Source organism: Lutra lutra, chromosome 7 (assembly GCF_902655055.1).
Source record: "Lutra lutra chromosome 7, mLutLut1.2, whole genome shotgun sequence".
NCBI classification, from domain to species: domain Eukaryota; kingdom Metazoa; phylum Chordata; class Mammalia; order Carnivora; family Mustelidae; genus Lutra; species Lutra lutra.
In genome coordinates this window covers 139,136,692-139,151,504 of record NC_062284.1, presented here as the reverse complement: position 1 = coordinate 139,151,504, position 14,813 = coordinate 139,136,692, and the positions used below count along the sequence as shown (strand labels likewise).

The following is a 14,813-nucleotide window of genomic DNA, read 5'->3' as shown; positions in this document are numbered from 1 at the left end:
TATTCTTGAAAAGTGGCTTCTGAAATTCTATACTTCATAATCATGTGATTAAAAAAAATTCTTTTACAGCTTCAGCCAACATGGGGAGATTTCCTTGAACCTCATAAAGAACAGCCAGTAAGAGGGTCCACATTGCCGTCCAACCTAGTTCACCCACCAAATTTACAGAAGACTTGTAAGTAGTATAAGACCCTTACGGTAGTTTTCCACTGGAATTTTTAAAAAATGAAAAATCAAAACAAATTGCTTGTTTCTAGAAAATGCCTTTCTACTGCTGCTTTTCTTTCCCTTCATGTTTTTTTTTTTTTTTTTTTTTTGATCTAGACCATTTAACAAAGTTTAGAAAGACAATGTGAAGCATAGTTGAACAACTCACCATGAAGTATTTCAGAATAGTTGCCCATTCACGGTAGTCTTTGTGTATTTAAATATCTTTAGTAAAAAGTGCACCACAAGTTTCATGTTATTATTGCAGTTCAGGAGTCTAAATCAACCATCAATACTTGTTCCATTGTTTACATTTTCCTTGAAAGAGAACCTCAGGTCTCTTCTCCGTAAAAATTTTTTAAAATTATTTTTTATTATTTTTTTAATTAACATATAATGTATTATTTGTGTCAGGGGTACAGGTTTGTGAATCATCAGTCCTACACAATTCACAGAGCTCACCATAGCACACACCCTTCCCAGTGTCCATCACCCAGCCTCTTTATCCCTCCCACCGCACTCCCTCCCAGCAACCGTCAGTTTGTTTCCTGAGATTAAGAGTCTCTTACGGTTTGTCTCCATCCCTGGTCCCATCTTGTTTCATTTTTCCCCTCCCTTCCCCTATGATCTTCTGTCTTGTTTCTCAAATTCCTCTTATCAGAGAGATCATATGATAATCGTCTTTCTCTGATTGACTTATTTCACTCAGCACAATACCCTCTAGTTCCATCCATGTCATTGCAAATGGCAAGATTTCATTTCTTTTTAAGGAGTGCATAGTATTCCATTGTAGATATATACCACATCTTCTTTATCCATTGATCTGTTGATGGACATCTAGGTTCTTTCCGTAGTTTGGCTATTGTGGACATTGCTGCTCTAAACATTCGGGTGCACGTGCCCCTTCAGATCTCTACATTTGTATCTTTAGGGTAAATACCCAGTATTTACATAACATGTAGTGATACACTACTGGGTAAGTACCCAATAGTGTATCGCTGGGTCATAGGGTAGCTCTATTTGCAACTTTTTTTTTTTTTTTTAAATTTTATTTATTTGTCAGAGAGAGAGGAGAGCGAGCGAGCACAGGCAGACAGAATGGCAGGCAGAGGGAGAAGCAGGCTCCCCGCCAAACAAGGAGCCCGATGTGGGACTTGATCCCAGGACGCTGGGATCACGACCTGAGCCGAAGGCAGCTGCTTAACCAACTGAGCCACCCAGGCGTCCCTATTTGCAACTTTTTGAGGAACCTCTGTACTGTTTTCCAGAGTGGCTGCACCAGCTTGCATTCCCACCAAGAGTATAGGAGGGTTCCCCTTTCTCTGGATCCTTGCCAACACCTGTCGTTTCCTGACTGGCTAATTTTAGCCATTCTGACTGGTGTGAGATGGTATCTCACTGTGATTTTTTTTTTTTAAAGGTTTATTTATTTATTTATTTATTTTTTTTTTTTAAAGGTTTATTTATTTATTTGACGAGAGAGAGAGAGAGAGATCACAAGTAGGCAGAGAGGCAGGCAGAGAGAGAGGGGGAAGCAGGCTCCCCACTGAGCAGAGAGCCCGACGTGGGGCTCAATCCCAGGACCTTGAGATCATGACCCGAGCTGAAGGCAGAGGCTTAACCCACTGAGCCACCCAGGCACCCCTCTCATTGTGATTTTGATTGTATTTCCCTGCTTCTTCTCTGTAAAATTTAATTGAAATAGACACAAGGGCTTAAAGGAAAATTTGGTGAGCAGCTTTTGGGTTAATCTCTGACTTTTTAATGCAAAAACTTTTGTTCATATGTTTCTTTTTGATGCTTCAAGTATCAAGGACCCTGAATATCAAATGTAGAAAGATAACAGTTTATCTTACTTGTTTAATATCAAATATCATTCAGACTCTTCTGTGATCACCTGCTTTTTAAAACTAACACTTGAGTAAATTCTTTATAATTTTGATATAATGGATAGTTTTTAAGTATTAAATGTTATGTCTATAATTTTAACCCATGTGTTTCAGCTCTCCCATCTAGATCTGTTTCAGTGGATGAATCCAGGCCTGAACTTATTTTTAGACTAGCTGTGGGAACCTTTTCCATTTCTGTGCTTCACATCGATCCTTTATCACCACCTGAAACGTCATTGAACCTTAATCCATTGACGCCTTTGGCAATAGCTTTCTTTACCTGTATAGAAAAGATTGACCCAGCAAGATTTTCAACAGATGATTTTAAGTCTTTCCGGACAGTATTTGCAGAAGCTTGCAAACACGATCACCTTAGGTAAATTCTGTCATGTTTATTAATGATGCTTGAAAAAGAACCGTATGGGTGCTTTTTTATCTGCCTATTTCTTTTTTTGATTCGCATTTTATTTGTAAATGAGGGAATGAGTGAGGTTTTCTTGCAGTGCTACAAATATGTTTACCATAGAATCTCTTATTCAGGTTACTCGGCATGTAAAACTATTGCATATAAGATTGAGATAATCTGGAGTTTTCTCTGCTCTTGACAATTTTTAAGATTTTTTTTTTAATTCATTGGTTGGAGAGAGCACACATGAGAAATGAGCAGGAAGTGGGGGCAGAGGCAGAGGGATAAGCAGACTCCATGCTGAGCTGGAAGCCCAAGGTTGGGACGCAATCTCAGGACCCCAGGTTCATGACCTGAGCTAAAGTCAGGCGCTTAACCTACAGAGCCAACCAGGCACCCTAGACAAGTTTTTTGGCCACATTTTGCCAGTTAAAATATTGGCACCATTATAATAAAAAAATAGTTCTTTTTGTCACTGGCTCAGCAGAGATGGCAATGGTGCGGAGAGAGGAGTGGGCTCATGAGAAGGGACATGGACGTAACATGACTCCCATGCCATTGTCTGTGGGGTGGGAGAGGGTACCAAGGCTGATCCTGAGCCTGGATGCTGTATTTTCAATTTCTGCTTTAAAAAGTTAAAGCCATCTGAGGGCACCTGGGTGGCTAATTTGGTTATGTCCAGCTCTTGATCTCAGCTGAGGTCTTGATCTCAGGGTTGTGAGTTCAAGTCCCAAATTGGGCTCCATGCTGGGTATGGAGCCTATTTAAAAACAACAACAAAATTTTATTAAAAAAAAAAAAACACACAAAAAACAAAAAAAACTGTCCACATAGCCAGTGATTCTTTCATGGTTTGAAATGGTTTAATGGATGAAGAGATAATTAAATTTGTAAGTATAATATTGTTAATATGTAAACATTGCTCATGATAATATGAAAGTTTCTTTTGATTATATTTTATGTTAATGGTTTAGGCACATACATTAATATTTTAAGAAAAGTTTGACCTTTTGATTTTATTTTATTTTTTTTTTGAAGTGTTAAAATTCACAGAGTAGTTTTTATATCTAGCAAAAGAAACTCTGCAAGCTAGGACCATAGTATTTATAATTAAACTGTAAAAACATTTGACAAAGTTTCAAATGTCTGCCAGTAGGAAATATAACAAAAGCAATAAAAACAGGAAGATGACTTTTACTTGAGATCCACAGACCGAAGGTTTTGAAATATTGCATGAAGCTTTTATTTTTTTATTTTTATTTTTTAAGATTTTATTTATCTATTTGACAGAGAGATCACAAGTAGGCAGAGAGGCAGGCAGAGAGAGAGGAGGAAGCAGGCTCCCCGCTGAGCAGAGAGCCCGATGCGGGGCTCAATCCCAGGACTTTGAGATCATGACCTGAGCCAAAGACAGAGGCTTAGCCTACTGAGCCACCCAGGTGCCCTGCATGAGGCTTTTAAGTGATTTTAAGAATCGATTACATATATTTTACAGATTTGAAAGTTTGTCTTTTTTTTTTTTTTTTTTCCACTGCAGTATAAACTTAAAGTGTCAAAGAAGGGAAGGCATTGTTGGGAAATAAATATATCCTGGATAATTTCCTATCAGACATTGCTTTCTTAATTTCAGGGAATGGGCAGTTTGAAGCACTCTTTCTGGTTAATACACTTAGGAATGTTAGTTATTGCTAACAACTTGAACTTGTGTTAATAGAGCACGATTATCCACCTATTGTGACGTGTACTATTCCTTGACACATTGGTTAACCTAGAGGTATACTCTTAAATGCTTCATTTTCTGTAATAGATTTATAGGAACTGGCATCAAAGTGTCCTATGAACAAAGACAAAGGCCAGCTTCCCGATATTTTAGTACTGATATGTCCCTTGGGCAAATGGAACTCTTGGAGTGCCTGTTTCCAACTGATTCTCATTCTGTTCCTCCTCACTACACAGAGGTAAATGCTAGATATTTTGTCTTTAGGATTATTCTTTAAATCTGCCTTGCTTTTATAGGGTTGTATTCACAGCACTGATTTTATTTAAAAAAAATGTATAAGAAGTCACAGGGGAAGGAAGTGTGCATGTGTGCGTGTATGCATGTGCACGCATATGTATTTTGTTGAAACATTTTAAAGTATGGCATTCAAGGTCATTGTAAGAGTCTTAGAATTTTTAGAGTTGACTTGTTTTAGAGCAGCAGACAGGTAATGGGACAGTTGACTTTATTTCACTAACTTTCTAAGCACTATTAATTTCGGAAGAAGTCTGTTAAGTACTGAATACCCATAGTGTGTTAATAAGCGCTGTTCAAGGACAAGCAAAATGTCTTTTGTTCATTTATTATTAGTTTGATTTTTTTTCCAATTTTAGAAGTGTGTGCTAGAGAAATTTTCCAAAGCTATCAAGATAACGTTTATAGCTGTTACTTTGCCCGTGTACATTATTTTATTTTCAGAGTACTTGCTTAGGCATTAATTCACTTGAATTCTCAGTATGTTCTGCAGATGAGATACTAAGTATCACAGAAATTAACTTGTCTAAGATTTACATTGCTTGTGAATGACCAAAATGAAATGTTAAAATCAGCTTTCCTGGTTTTAAAAAAGTCCTTCCACCTTTATTAGCACCTCTGTTAATTCATGGGATGAATTATAGTTCAAGATCTTAGAATTAACTTATTTCTGTCCTTGTTTGTAAGCTTTTAATGTTCCATTCCAAAGAACGAACGGATTCCTATCCCCCTGTGTGCCTTCAGCTTCATTATAAGCATTCTGAGAATAAAGGACCCCAGGTAAGAGGCCTTATTGTGTGCTACCACCTGTAAATTTTCATTTGATACATATTCTGTGACAGTCATACTGTTTCCACTTAATCTTGTTGTACTGTTAGTGATCATGTTAATGTTTTCCTTTTTTTTTTTTTTAAGGGTAATCAAGCAAGACTAAGTTCTGTTCCTCAGAAGGCAGAATTACAGATTAAGTTAAATCCTGTGTTTTGTGAGCTGGATATCAGTATTGTGGACAGGTTAAATTCCTTGCTCCAACCACAGAAGCTTACCACAGTAGAGATGATGGCTTCGCACATGTATACTTCATACAATAAACATATTAGTCTCGTAAGTATTCAGAACGTTACAAATACTAATCCCGAGTATAGCTAGCTAATGGGCTTAGTGGGATCATTTCTGAACTTAAGTATTCTCAATAGATTAAATAGCATATAATATTAAAACAGCATTGTTCATAATGAAAAGATGGAGACTTTTTATGTCTGGATGGCAGACTAGCTGAGTAAGTTTTGTAGTAATATTGAGTGAAATTTTATGCGGCCATTTTGAATGAGGGTTATAAACATGTTGTAGCAACATGAAGAAAACTCATGAAGTATTAAGAGAAAAAGTGAAACCTATTTTTCCACATAAACTTTTGTCACAACTGTGTAAATAGAACTGAGGTAGAGTGAAAGAATGGGTAGAAATATACCAGTTAGTAGCATTGATTATGTTAGAGTGTAGGATTAGATTTCCTTTCCCTCTCTGTGTATATCTGAATTTTATAAATTACGATAATAATGTCTGCACGAAATTTATTCAGACATTCAGTCAACTACCTGGTCTACCTATAAAATGTAGCCCATCTATTGTAAGGTATGCTTTTGAAAGTGGGAACATAATGTATGCCGTTGTGTTATCAAGCATCGCATTTAGATCTGTCTGCTGCATGGTGTCTCTTCTAAGCAGTTCAAGTCAGATTTGCAAGAGATCTGTTAGGAATTTTGGGCTGGAATTGGGCGGGGGGGTTCTTAGACCAGGAACCGATAGAACTTTGGTTAAAAGAAAATGGAAGAGCTATTTTTCTACTTACTGTTTCCCCCTTAATTAGTGGTAGGTATTCACATTAAATCAACATCCTTTATTTTTTGTTGTCATCAATTACTTATATTTCCAGTTCTGCGGGGCTGTTAGCCGTACGCGTACGGGCGTGATGGTTAGTCTCTTGGGTTATTTTTGTTCAAGAGTGGGGGTTGGTATTACAGAGTCCAAGAGGGGAGAGAAAGAACAGGAGTGCTAAAACTCCCTGTCCAGGGTAAGAAAGGAACTCCCTGATTCAGGAGGTTAGACACTGATTCATGAAAGCGTGTACTGTAGTGTACTGTAGTGTAGTGTACTTTGTGTACTGTAGTGTACTCTGGGCTAAAGCTTTCTAAGCTTCAGTACATTTTAGAGAAACAAAACAAACTTCCCCAAAACAGAAATAGATTCTATTTGAAGGGCATGTTCTTTGACCCTTTCGTTGTAACCTGGCTTTGAGTAGAGGGTGCGTATGTAGCTTGGTTTCTAAGGGTTGTTTGATGGGCTCACACCCTTGGGCTGGATGGGAGCACAGTGAGTCACTTGGTGAATATTTAAAACTTGGGCTGTGCCAGGCTCTAGGCTCAGTCCTGGAAATCTAAAGTTAAGTTGGGGATGGGCCCTGATATTTCGCATAATCTGTCTTATTTCCCATCAGGTCATTAAAGTAGCATTTAGTAGATAAAGCCTTCAAATTGAAAGTTGAATTGATTTTTAACTGTATTGGATTTATTATAACCTAATTTATTTTTTTATTATTATTTTTTTATTGTAACCTAATTTATACACTGTTGTTTTTTTAGTCTATAATAAAATGTGCATATCTATAGCGCCTGTGTCTTCACTTTCAGTTTTTATTTTGATTGATTTTGACTTAGTTGGTTTAACTTTTGCCAGTTATTTGAAGTTTTATCAATAGCTATTGCATTATAAAATTTCATTACACTAAATTAATATGGTAGTAGTTAATTTGGGTTGTATTTTAATGCATTATACTGAATGAGGAATAGATATGATTATGTATATTGTAATATTGAATATCCGTGTCATTTATGTTTATCTAACTTGATGTTTTGGCATATTTTTGATACTTTGTGTTTTAGCACAAGGCTTTTACTGAAGTATTTCTGGATGATTCACATAATCCTGCAAATTGTCGGATATCAGTACAAGTTGCCACACCGGCGTTAAACCTTTCCGTTCGCTTCCCAATACCTGATCTTCGGTCAGATCAAGAAAGAGGGCCGTGGTTTAAGAAGTCACTTCAGAAGGAGATTCTTCATTTAGCATTCACAGATCTAGAATTTAAGACTGAATTTATAGGAGGATCAACCCCGGAACAAATTAAATTGGAACTTACCTTTAGAGAACTAGTTGGTAAGATTGAATGGGCAGAGCCAGAGCAGAAACAAACAACTACTACTCAAGGAAACATGAAAAATTCTATGGTAGCCCCCGGTATAGACACCATTAGAAAGCAAGAGTAATGACTTTTTTCCAGTATTGTATACCAATATGTGTTAGAATTAATTTTTTTGAAAATTACTAAGCATGATTATTTACTTTATTAAAATACTTTCAGAAATTATGTGGCAGGGGAGATACCATGATCACAAAGGTGGTTTTCCCAGGATGAGGCTTGTCCATTGCACTCCGGATGTGCTGACCCCTGCGATTTTCCCAAATGTGGGAAACTCGACTGCATGATTTGTGGTAGTGGGGGATTGCATTCATGCTTTCCCCTTAAAAAAAAAAAAAAAAAAAAAAAATTTCTACAGGGGAGTATAGTGCTTTAGCTTACTTTTTTTTTTTAATTTTTTTTTTTTTTTATTTGTCAGAGAGAGAGGGAGAGAGAGCAAGCACAGGCGGATAGAATGGCAGGCAGAGGCAGAGGCAGAGGGAGAAGCAGGCTCCCCGCCAAGCAAGGAGCCCGATGTGGGACTCGATCCCAGGACGCTGGGATCATGACCTGAGCCGAAGGCAGCTGCTTAACCAACTGAGCCACCCAGGCGTCCCACTTTTTTTTTTTTTTTTTTGAAACATTTTATTTGGAGTCGGGGGAGCACGAACAGGGGCAGGCTAGAGGGAGAGGGAGAAGCAGGCTTTCCGCTGAGCAGGGACCCTGACACAGGGCTCCATCCCAGGACCCTGCGATCATGACCCAGGCCAAAAGCAGACACTTCACTGACTGAGCCACCTAGATGCCCCTTTAGCTTACATTTTTATTGCCACCTGACTCCTTACTTGTTGTAGGGCTGAAAGTAACCAGAATTTCTTGAGTGCCACTCTGTGTTAGGAACTATACCAAGCATTTCACATGTGTTACTGGTTTCCTTTCATCATCATGGTTATGTTAGGCTTATTATTTCCAATTATTTTTATCCTTTATTAAGTGAGGAATCCATAGACTTAAGAAGAGGTACCTTCCAAGACCACGTGGTAGTAAATGGCAGAATCAAGATTCAAACCGAAGTCTCACACTTGAGGTTTCAATCATCATACTAATCTCTGGTGACTTTTCTTTGTAAAGCCTGTTGACAGCTTTTCTGTATTTACTTTTGTCATCTGACAGAATATATATTGACTTAGGGTAAACCAGGTCTATGTGGAACTCTGGAAGATTCTGACATTTCATTCTATGGTTCCAAATCAGCTTGCCTCTGCCACTACACCCTTCTAACCGCACGTTCCCCTGCCACCATATCCTGCTTCTCCATCTCAGGGGATAGGCTGCAAAGTATTTTTTCCCTTGTTCTGAGTTTTACGCATCTTTAGAGATATTTATAATTGACTTGATGATGATGACTTCATGAAAGGGCCTTTAGGAGTTGTCTGGTCTTCTCTTATCTACAGTGGGAAGAAACATTATTCTAGAGGAAAGTCATTCTTTGTAAAATGGACGGACAAGCATGCATAGGGTTATTGTGAGTGGAAGTAATTCTTCCAGTGCTTGGTACAAGACATTTAAAAAATATAGTTATTATCTCTATGTTCCTATAATTGCATAAACTTCGGTGTAGAATAACCATTCAGTGGCAGTACGTGGCAACTGCTGCATTTAGTGTGTCATGATTATGTACCTGACACATTAAACTTGGTACCTAAGAGTTGGAGTTTGAACAGAAGACATCATCTTTATCTGCTCCTTCTGTCTCCCTACATGTACCTATGAAATAGGAACAAAAGAATAAGTACTGTGCAACCTAATGTTGCCCTGTGTCCTTTCCTGTGCAACTTAATGTTGCCCTGTGTCCCTGATTCAGAAGATCTTTGCTTATGTTAGGAGGAAGCTATCTTTAAGCACTTGAGAAGAAATGCACTGTAGTTATTCAGTCTTGTTTTACTAGGGTCATTCCAGGAAGATAAAGGAGAACCGTCTGTTAAGTTTTTCCATGTGTCTAGTGGAGTAGATGGAGATACAGCATCATCAGATGACTTTGACTGGCCACGGTGAGTAAGCAGGTGGTATGATAGACATTTAATGAGATTATCCTTTCAAAAATGCTGTACTTTTTTTTTTTTTAAGATTTATTTTGAGAACATGTGTGTAGGGGGAGGGGCAGAGGGCAAGGAAGAGAGAGAATCTGAAGCAGACTGCACGTACCAAACGAGAGCCCCACACAGGGCTTGATCTCAGGACCCTGAGATCGTGACCTGAACTGAAACCAAGAGTTGGTTGCTTAACCGATTGTACCACCCAGGTGCCCCTGCTGTAGTACATTCAATTGACGTTTTGGCACTCAATTTAAACTAAAAATACTCAGCCTTGATGAGATAACACAGAGAAAGTTGGACAAATTAAGTTGACAAATCCAGTGAGGGTACTACTCTATGAAAGGTGTCTGTCAGTACTGTGAGAGATGAAGGAATAAAGTGTGTTCCCTGGTCCCAAGTCACCCCGTTTAATTAGAAGGACAGAAAAGAATCATTAACCATTTAAAAGAACTAGTTCAGAGCTACAGTAGAAGAGTTATATGCATCATTTGGTTAGTTGTCAAGTGAATTTTATAGTACGTGATTGCTTTGGGGCACTTGTTCAAATCATGGGCCTTACCCTGAGATTTTGGGGTAGAGCCTGGGCATCAGGGTAGTCTAAAAATTACACCAAGTGATTCCGGCGTGCAGGCGGATGTCAAGAATCACGGCTTCAGATTTCTTAGGAGAATTAATAAAGTAATATTTATATTTGTTAGAGATCATTAATTATTAACATTTGTTAATTACTCATTATATATTATATATTACAGCAAGACTATTAATAGCCTGATAGTGGGCTTGGATATATTTAAAAGGACTTAGTTTACTTGAAATAATGACTTTTATTATATTGAAAACTAAATATTTAATACTTGAGAATTAATCTTTTTTTGTGCCAGCTTTTTTCCTACCTGTCCCTGTGGGTCAGACCTAGCAGGCTCCTGGGAGAGGTGTGATCAGGACGTGCCTGATAATGAGCAGTTCAGTGCCCGAGTGTTCATCATAAGAAATGGGTTTACTTCGATTAATTTGGAGCAGAGTTTACATTAGGATATCTATAAATTAGGAAACAGTTATGATTGTTCATAAGGGGAGCCAACTGGCACCACTTATTTGGGGGAAAAACCCACTATAGATGCCCCACAGTGGTTTGCTTTGAAGGCACTAGGCGTCCTGTCTACAGTGTTGGGAAGGAACCGGCAAAGCCTTTGCTAGTGATGTGCAGGGAGTAGGAAAGCAGGGGCCCAGGGTGTCTGCTTCTTTACTTCAGGTTTGTGTCTTCAGTACAAGGCAAGCCTTTTGTTACTGAAATTCCTGAAGGAAAATGATACTTTCTTGTTTGCAGTTCTAAGTTGTTCTTTTATCAGTGTCTTTTTCCATTTGAACAATTTCTATGGCAGAAGTTCTCTTAGATGTGTAATACTCTGTCATAGCAGAACAGACCCCAGAAGCGTTTGGTTTCAGGAAAATAGATAGAATTCTTAGGTCAAATTTGCCAGCTGTTAGGGAAATTGAAAGATAACTGTCCTCACAAGGTCAGATTTTCAGTTAGCTAAGTATGAAATATTAATGCCCTTCTTTTATTTGTTTTCATCCATTCTACACTTTGAAGTTTACAGCACACTCAGAAGTGGTTACATGAGACATAGGCTTTGTAGAGAAGCTGAGTCCTATCATCACTGGTCTTTGTATCAGTGCAGAAAAGTTAAAGCCTTGCTGTTCACACTGAGACCTTGACTTCTTAAATTGTCTCTGCTGTCAGGATTGTACTGAAATTGAACCCACCAGCTGTGCATTCCATTTTGGAGAGAATAGCAGCTGAGGAAGAAGAGAGTGACGGCCGCTATCAGGAGGAGGAGGAGGGAGGTGCTCATTCCCTGAAGGATGTTTGTGATCTGCGAAGACCAGCCCCCTCTCCCTTCTCGTCGCGGAGAGTCATGTTTGAAAATGAGCAGGTAAAATACAAGTGAGCAACGAAGGGGTTGTCCTTCACCATACAGCAGTCCTTTTCATTCTTTGTTTTTGAAGAAGCACTTGGTATACTGTGCTAGGCTCTTAACTCTAAGACTGAGTAATATTTTTTTTCTTCCCTGGTACAAAGTTACATGCTTGTTTATCTGTTTAGGCAAGAAGATGCTACTATTACTTTAAACATGAAAGGGTTATTTGAGGCTTTTTTTGCACTGAACTCTTATATTTTAGATGGTGATGCCAGGAGACCCTGTGGAAATGACAGAGTTTCAGGATAAAGCAATCAGTAATTCTCACTATGTGCTGGAACTTTCATTACCCAACGTTCATATAACACTACCTAATAAACGCTTTTACGAGAAGCTTTATAATAGGTGAGTTTCAACACATTTTTTTTTTTTAAAGATTTTATTTATTTGAAAGAGAGAGATTACAAGTAGGCAGGCAGAGAGAGGGGGAAGCAGGCTCCCTGCTGAGCAGAGAGCCTGACGTGGGGCTGGATCCCTGGATCCCAGGACCCTCAGATCATGACCTGAGCCGAAAGCAGAGGCTTAACCCGCTGAGCCAACCAGGCACCCCAGTTTTCGGTACATTTAGTTGAGTCTTTGGGATTGGACTTTTCTGCCTAACTGCCTCCCTATTTCCCCATGTTCCCCTTTTCTTTCCTTGCTTAAATATTATATATCATCTCTGGGTACTTTGTATGGTGTTGATTACAAAACTGGTAACTGTTGTGGTGGGCTGTTGTAATAGCAGAGTTTCCTAACCAGTGTGTCTACTAAGTAGGTTACTTCTACGTGATGTTTATTCCTTCACCTATGTTGGCTGTTTGCTGTCCATCACCTTACCACAGAGTTCTGGACAAATGTCTTCTATGTGTGCAGTGACATGAAAAGAGTTTGGAGACCCCTTTATGGAGGGCCAGCAGGTGCCGGGGTAAAATCAGAATCCTACAGTCTTTGTTACAAGGAACATCCTTTTTTCAGAGTTTCAAAACGCATCTTAGAATTCTAAAACTCAGGCTTGTCAACTTGTATATCACAATTTAAATTGATTGCAAATATCCGTAAATATATATACAAAGCAAATATGTTGAAATAAGTAGCATTCTAGAGTTAAAAGAGCCTAGACTCTGAATTCCTTCACAGCTGACCTGACCTGAGCTTAGTTTCCTCATGTGTAAAATGTAGATGATACTTGAACCTGTCTCAGAGGGTTGTTTGGAGCATTAGATGATACGGCACTTGAGAAGTTTGGAGAACAGCGCCTGACAAACAGTAAGCACTCAGTAGTCCTCTGTTACAGTCCTCCTTCCCATCCACTAAAGGAATCACTTCTTTCTTTTTTTTTTTTTTTTTTTTTAAAGATTTTATTTATTTATTTGACAGAGAGAAATCACAAGTAAGCAGAGAGGCAGGCAGAGAGAGAGGAGGAAGCAGGCTCCCTGCTGAGCAGAAAGCCCGATGTGGGGCTCGAACCCAGGACCTGGGATCATGACCTGAGCCAAAGGCAGCGGCTTAACCCACTGAGCCACCCAGGCGCCCCTGAAGGAATCACTTCTATAGCGTACCTGAAAGATGGTCATGTGCTTTTCTAGAAAAAAGATGTTCTTAGTGTCAGTCATCACTAGCTTCTCCTATGTGAGACCGTGCTTCTCGTTTCTATCAGTCTTCAGAAGCTGTACTGTTTCTGCTATACATTTTCTTGATATCAGATATCTCTGGCCCTTTATTCCTTAACTGTTAATAATAAGCTCTGGATCTCCTTATTGCTTGTTAGTGACCAGGATTATTGGTCTTAGAATCAGAAAATTAAGTTCCAGAAAGATCTGCCTTTAGTTGTCTTGATGATGAGATTCACAGGATGGTCCATATGAGATGTAGGAAGAAAATGCTAGTTCTTCTGTTTAACTTTAAAAAAAAAATCTTGGTTTTTTAACGATTTATCTTAGCATGTGCAGAAGTGCGAGAAAGAGCAAGAATCTCAAGCAGACACCGTGCGGAGTGCGGAGCCCAACACGCAGGCCTCGATCCCACAACCCTGAGACCACAGTCTGAGCCAAAACCAAGAGTTGGTGGCTTTATTGTGCCACCCAGGCACCCCTACAGTCTTAAAATTTTTTTTATATTTGTTTTATATTATACATATGTGTATAAGTGGAAGCCTATGATTTATAAATTTGTATCAGAGGCTTTTACTGTTTTTGTTTTTGTTTTTAGCTGTTACACATGATCTAAAGTTTGGAAACTACTGACCCCCTAGACCATTCTTCTCTTATAGTTAGGAATATCTACCAAGAGTTGACAAATGTGCAAGGCTAAGACTGAGCAAAATGAAACAACTAGTTCAGGATCTAACCTAGAGGTCAGAAGAGCTTAATTGGTTTCTTTCTCTTTTTGCATTTGCTTGAGCAGGTGGCTGTTGGTTAAATTTGGGACATCAGAACAGAAACATGTACCTTAAACATTCAGTTTACAAATATGTTCATTTATAATTTCTGTTTAAGTTGCAAGACAAGGCCTTTCTTTTCTTCCTTTTAATATGAGCCACATGTGTAAGTTTTACATAATACATGGTTTTGTCTACAGTTTTCAGTTACTGAATAGTTTCAAAGGAATCTGAATGTAAAATCCTTCTCGGTTTTTAAGATTTTTTCCACCTCAGTCTGTATATTTAAGTCATCTGTTAGGTATACTTTAACTCAATATTATGCTAACAACAATACATACAGGTGAGATGAACACATTTGAGGCCAAACACAGTTGGAAGTTGGTGAATATATAGAACATAGAGCTCACCCGACAGGAGCAGACTTCTTTGGTGTGCTGGAGCCTCATCCTGAGGAGCCAGCGGTTAGCATATGGGGGTCGCCCGTCAGTATGGTGGCGGGGGGCAGGGGGGATTGATCGCTCAAATCTGGTAACGAGTGAGTTATCTGTTCTTCTGCAGAGTTGGTTAAATAGTGGGTTTTTTTTTTTGAAGATTTTATTTACTTATTTGACAGGTAGAT

General features: G+C 38.7%; 1 protein-coding gene and 1 non-coding gene across 4 annotated transcripts in view; both read left to right on the top strand.

Annotated features, from left to right (window-relative positions):
- Positions 1 to 14,813, top strand: part of ATG2B (autophagy related 2B) — a 74,827-nt gene that overhangs the window by 24,920 nt on the left and 35,094 nt on the right. For all 3 annotated transcript variants that reach the window (XM_047739229.1, XM_047739228.1, XM_047739226.1), the window contains exons 10-18: positions 70 to 175; positions 2,211 to 2,472; positions 4,310 to 4,460; positions 5,204 to 5,296; positions 5,432 to 5,620; positions 7,459 to 7,732; positions 9,703 to 9,805; positions 11,595 to 11,787; positions 12,035 to 12,177. In XM_047739229.1, the coding sequence (XP_047595185.1) occupies positions 70 to 175; positions 2,211 to 2,472; positions 4,310 to 4,460; positions 5,204 to 5,296; positions 5,432 to 5,620; positions 7,459 to 7,732; positions 9,703 to 9,805; positions 11,595 to 11,787; positions 12,035 to 12,177 (1,514 nt within the window). The remainder of the gene's footprint in view (positions 1 to 69; positions 176 to 2,210; positions 2,473 to 4,309; positions 4,461 to 5,203; positions 5,297 to 5,431; positions 5,621 to 7,458; positions 7,733 to 9,702; positions 9,806 to 11,594; positions 11,788 to 12,034; positions 12,178 to 14,813) is intronic.
- LOC125105940 (U1 spliceosomal RNA) lies at positions 7,937 to 8,100 on the top strand. The gene has a single exon (XR_007129178.1). It is a non-coding gene; the product is annotated as a U1 spliceosomal RNA (small nuclear RNA).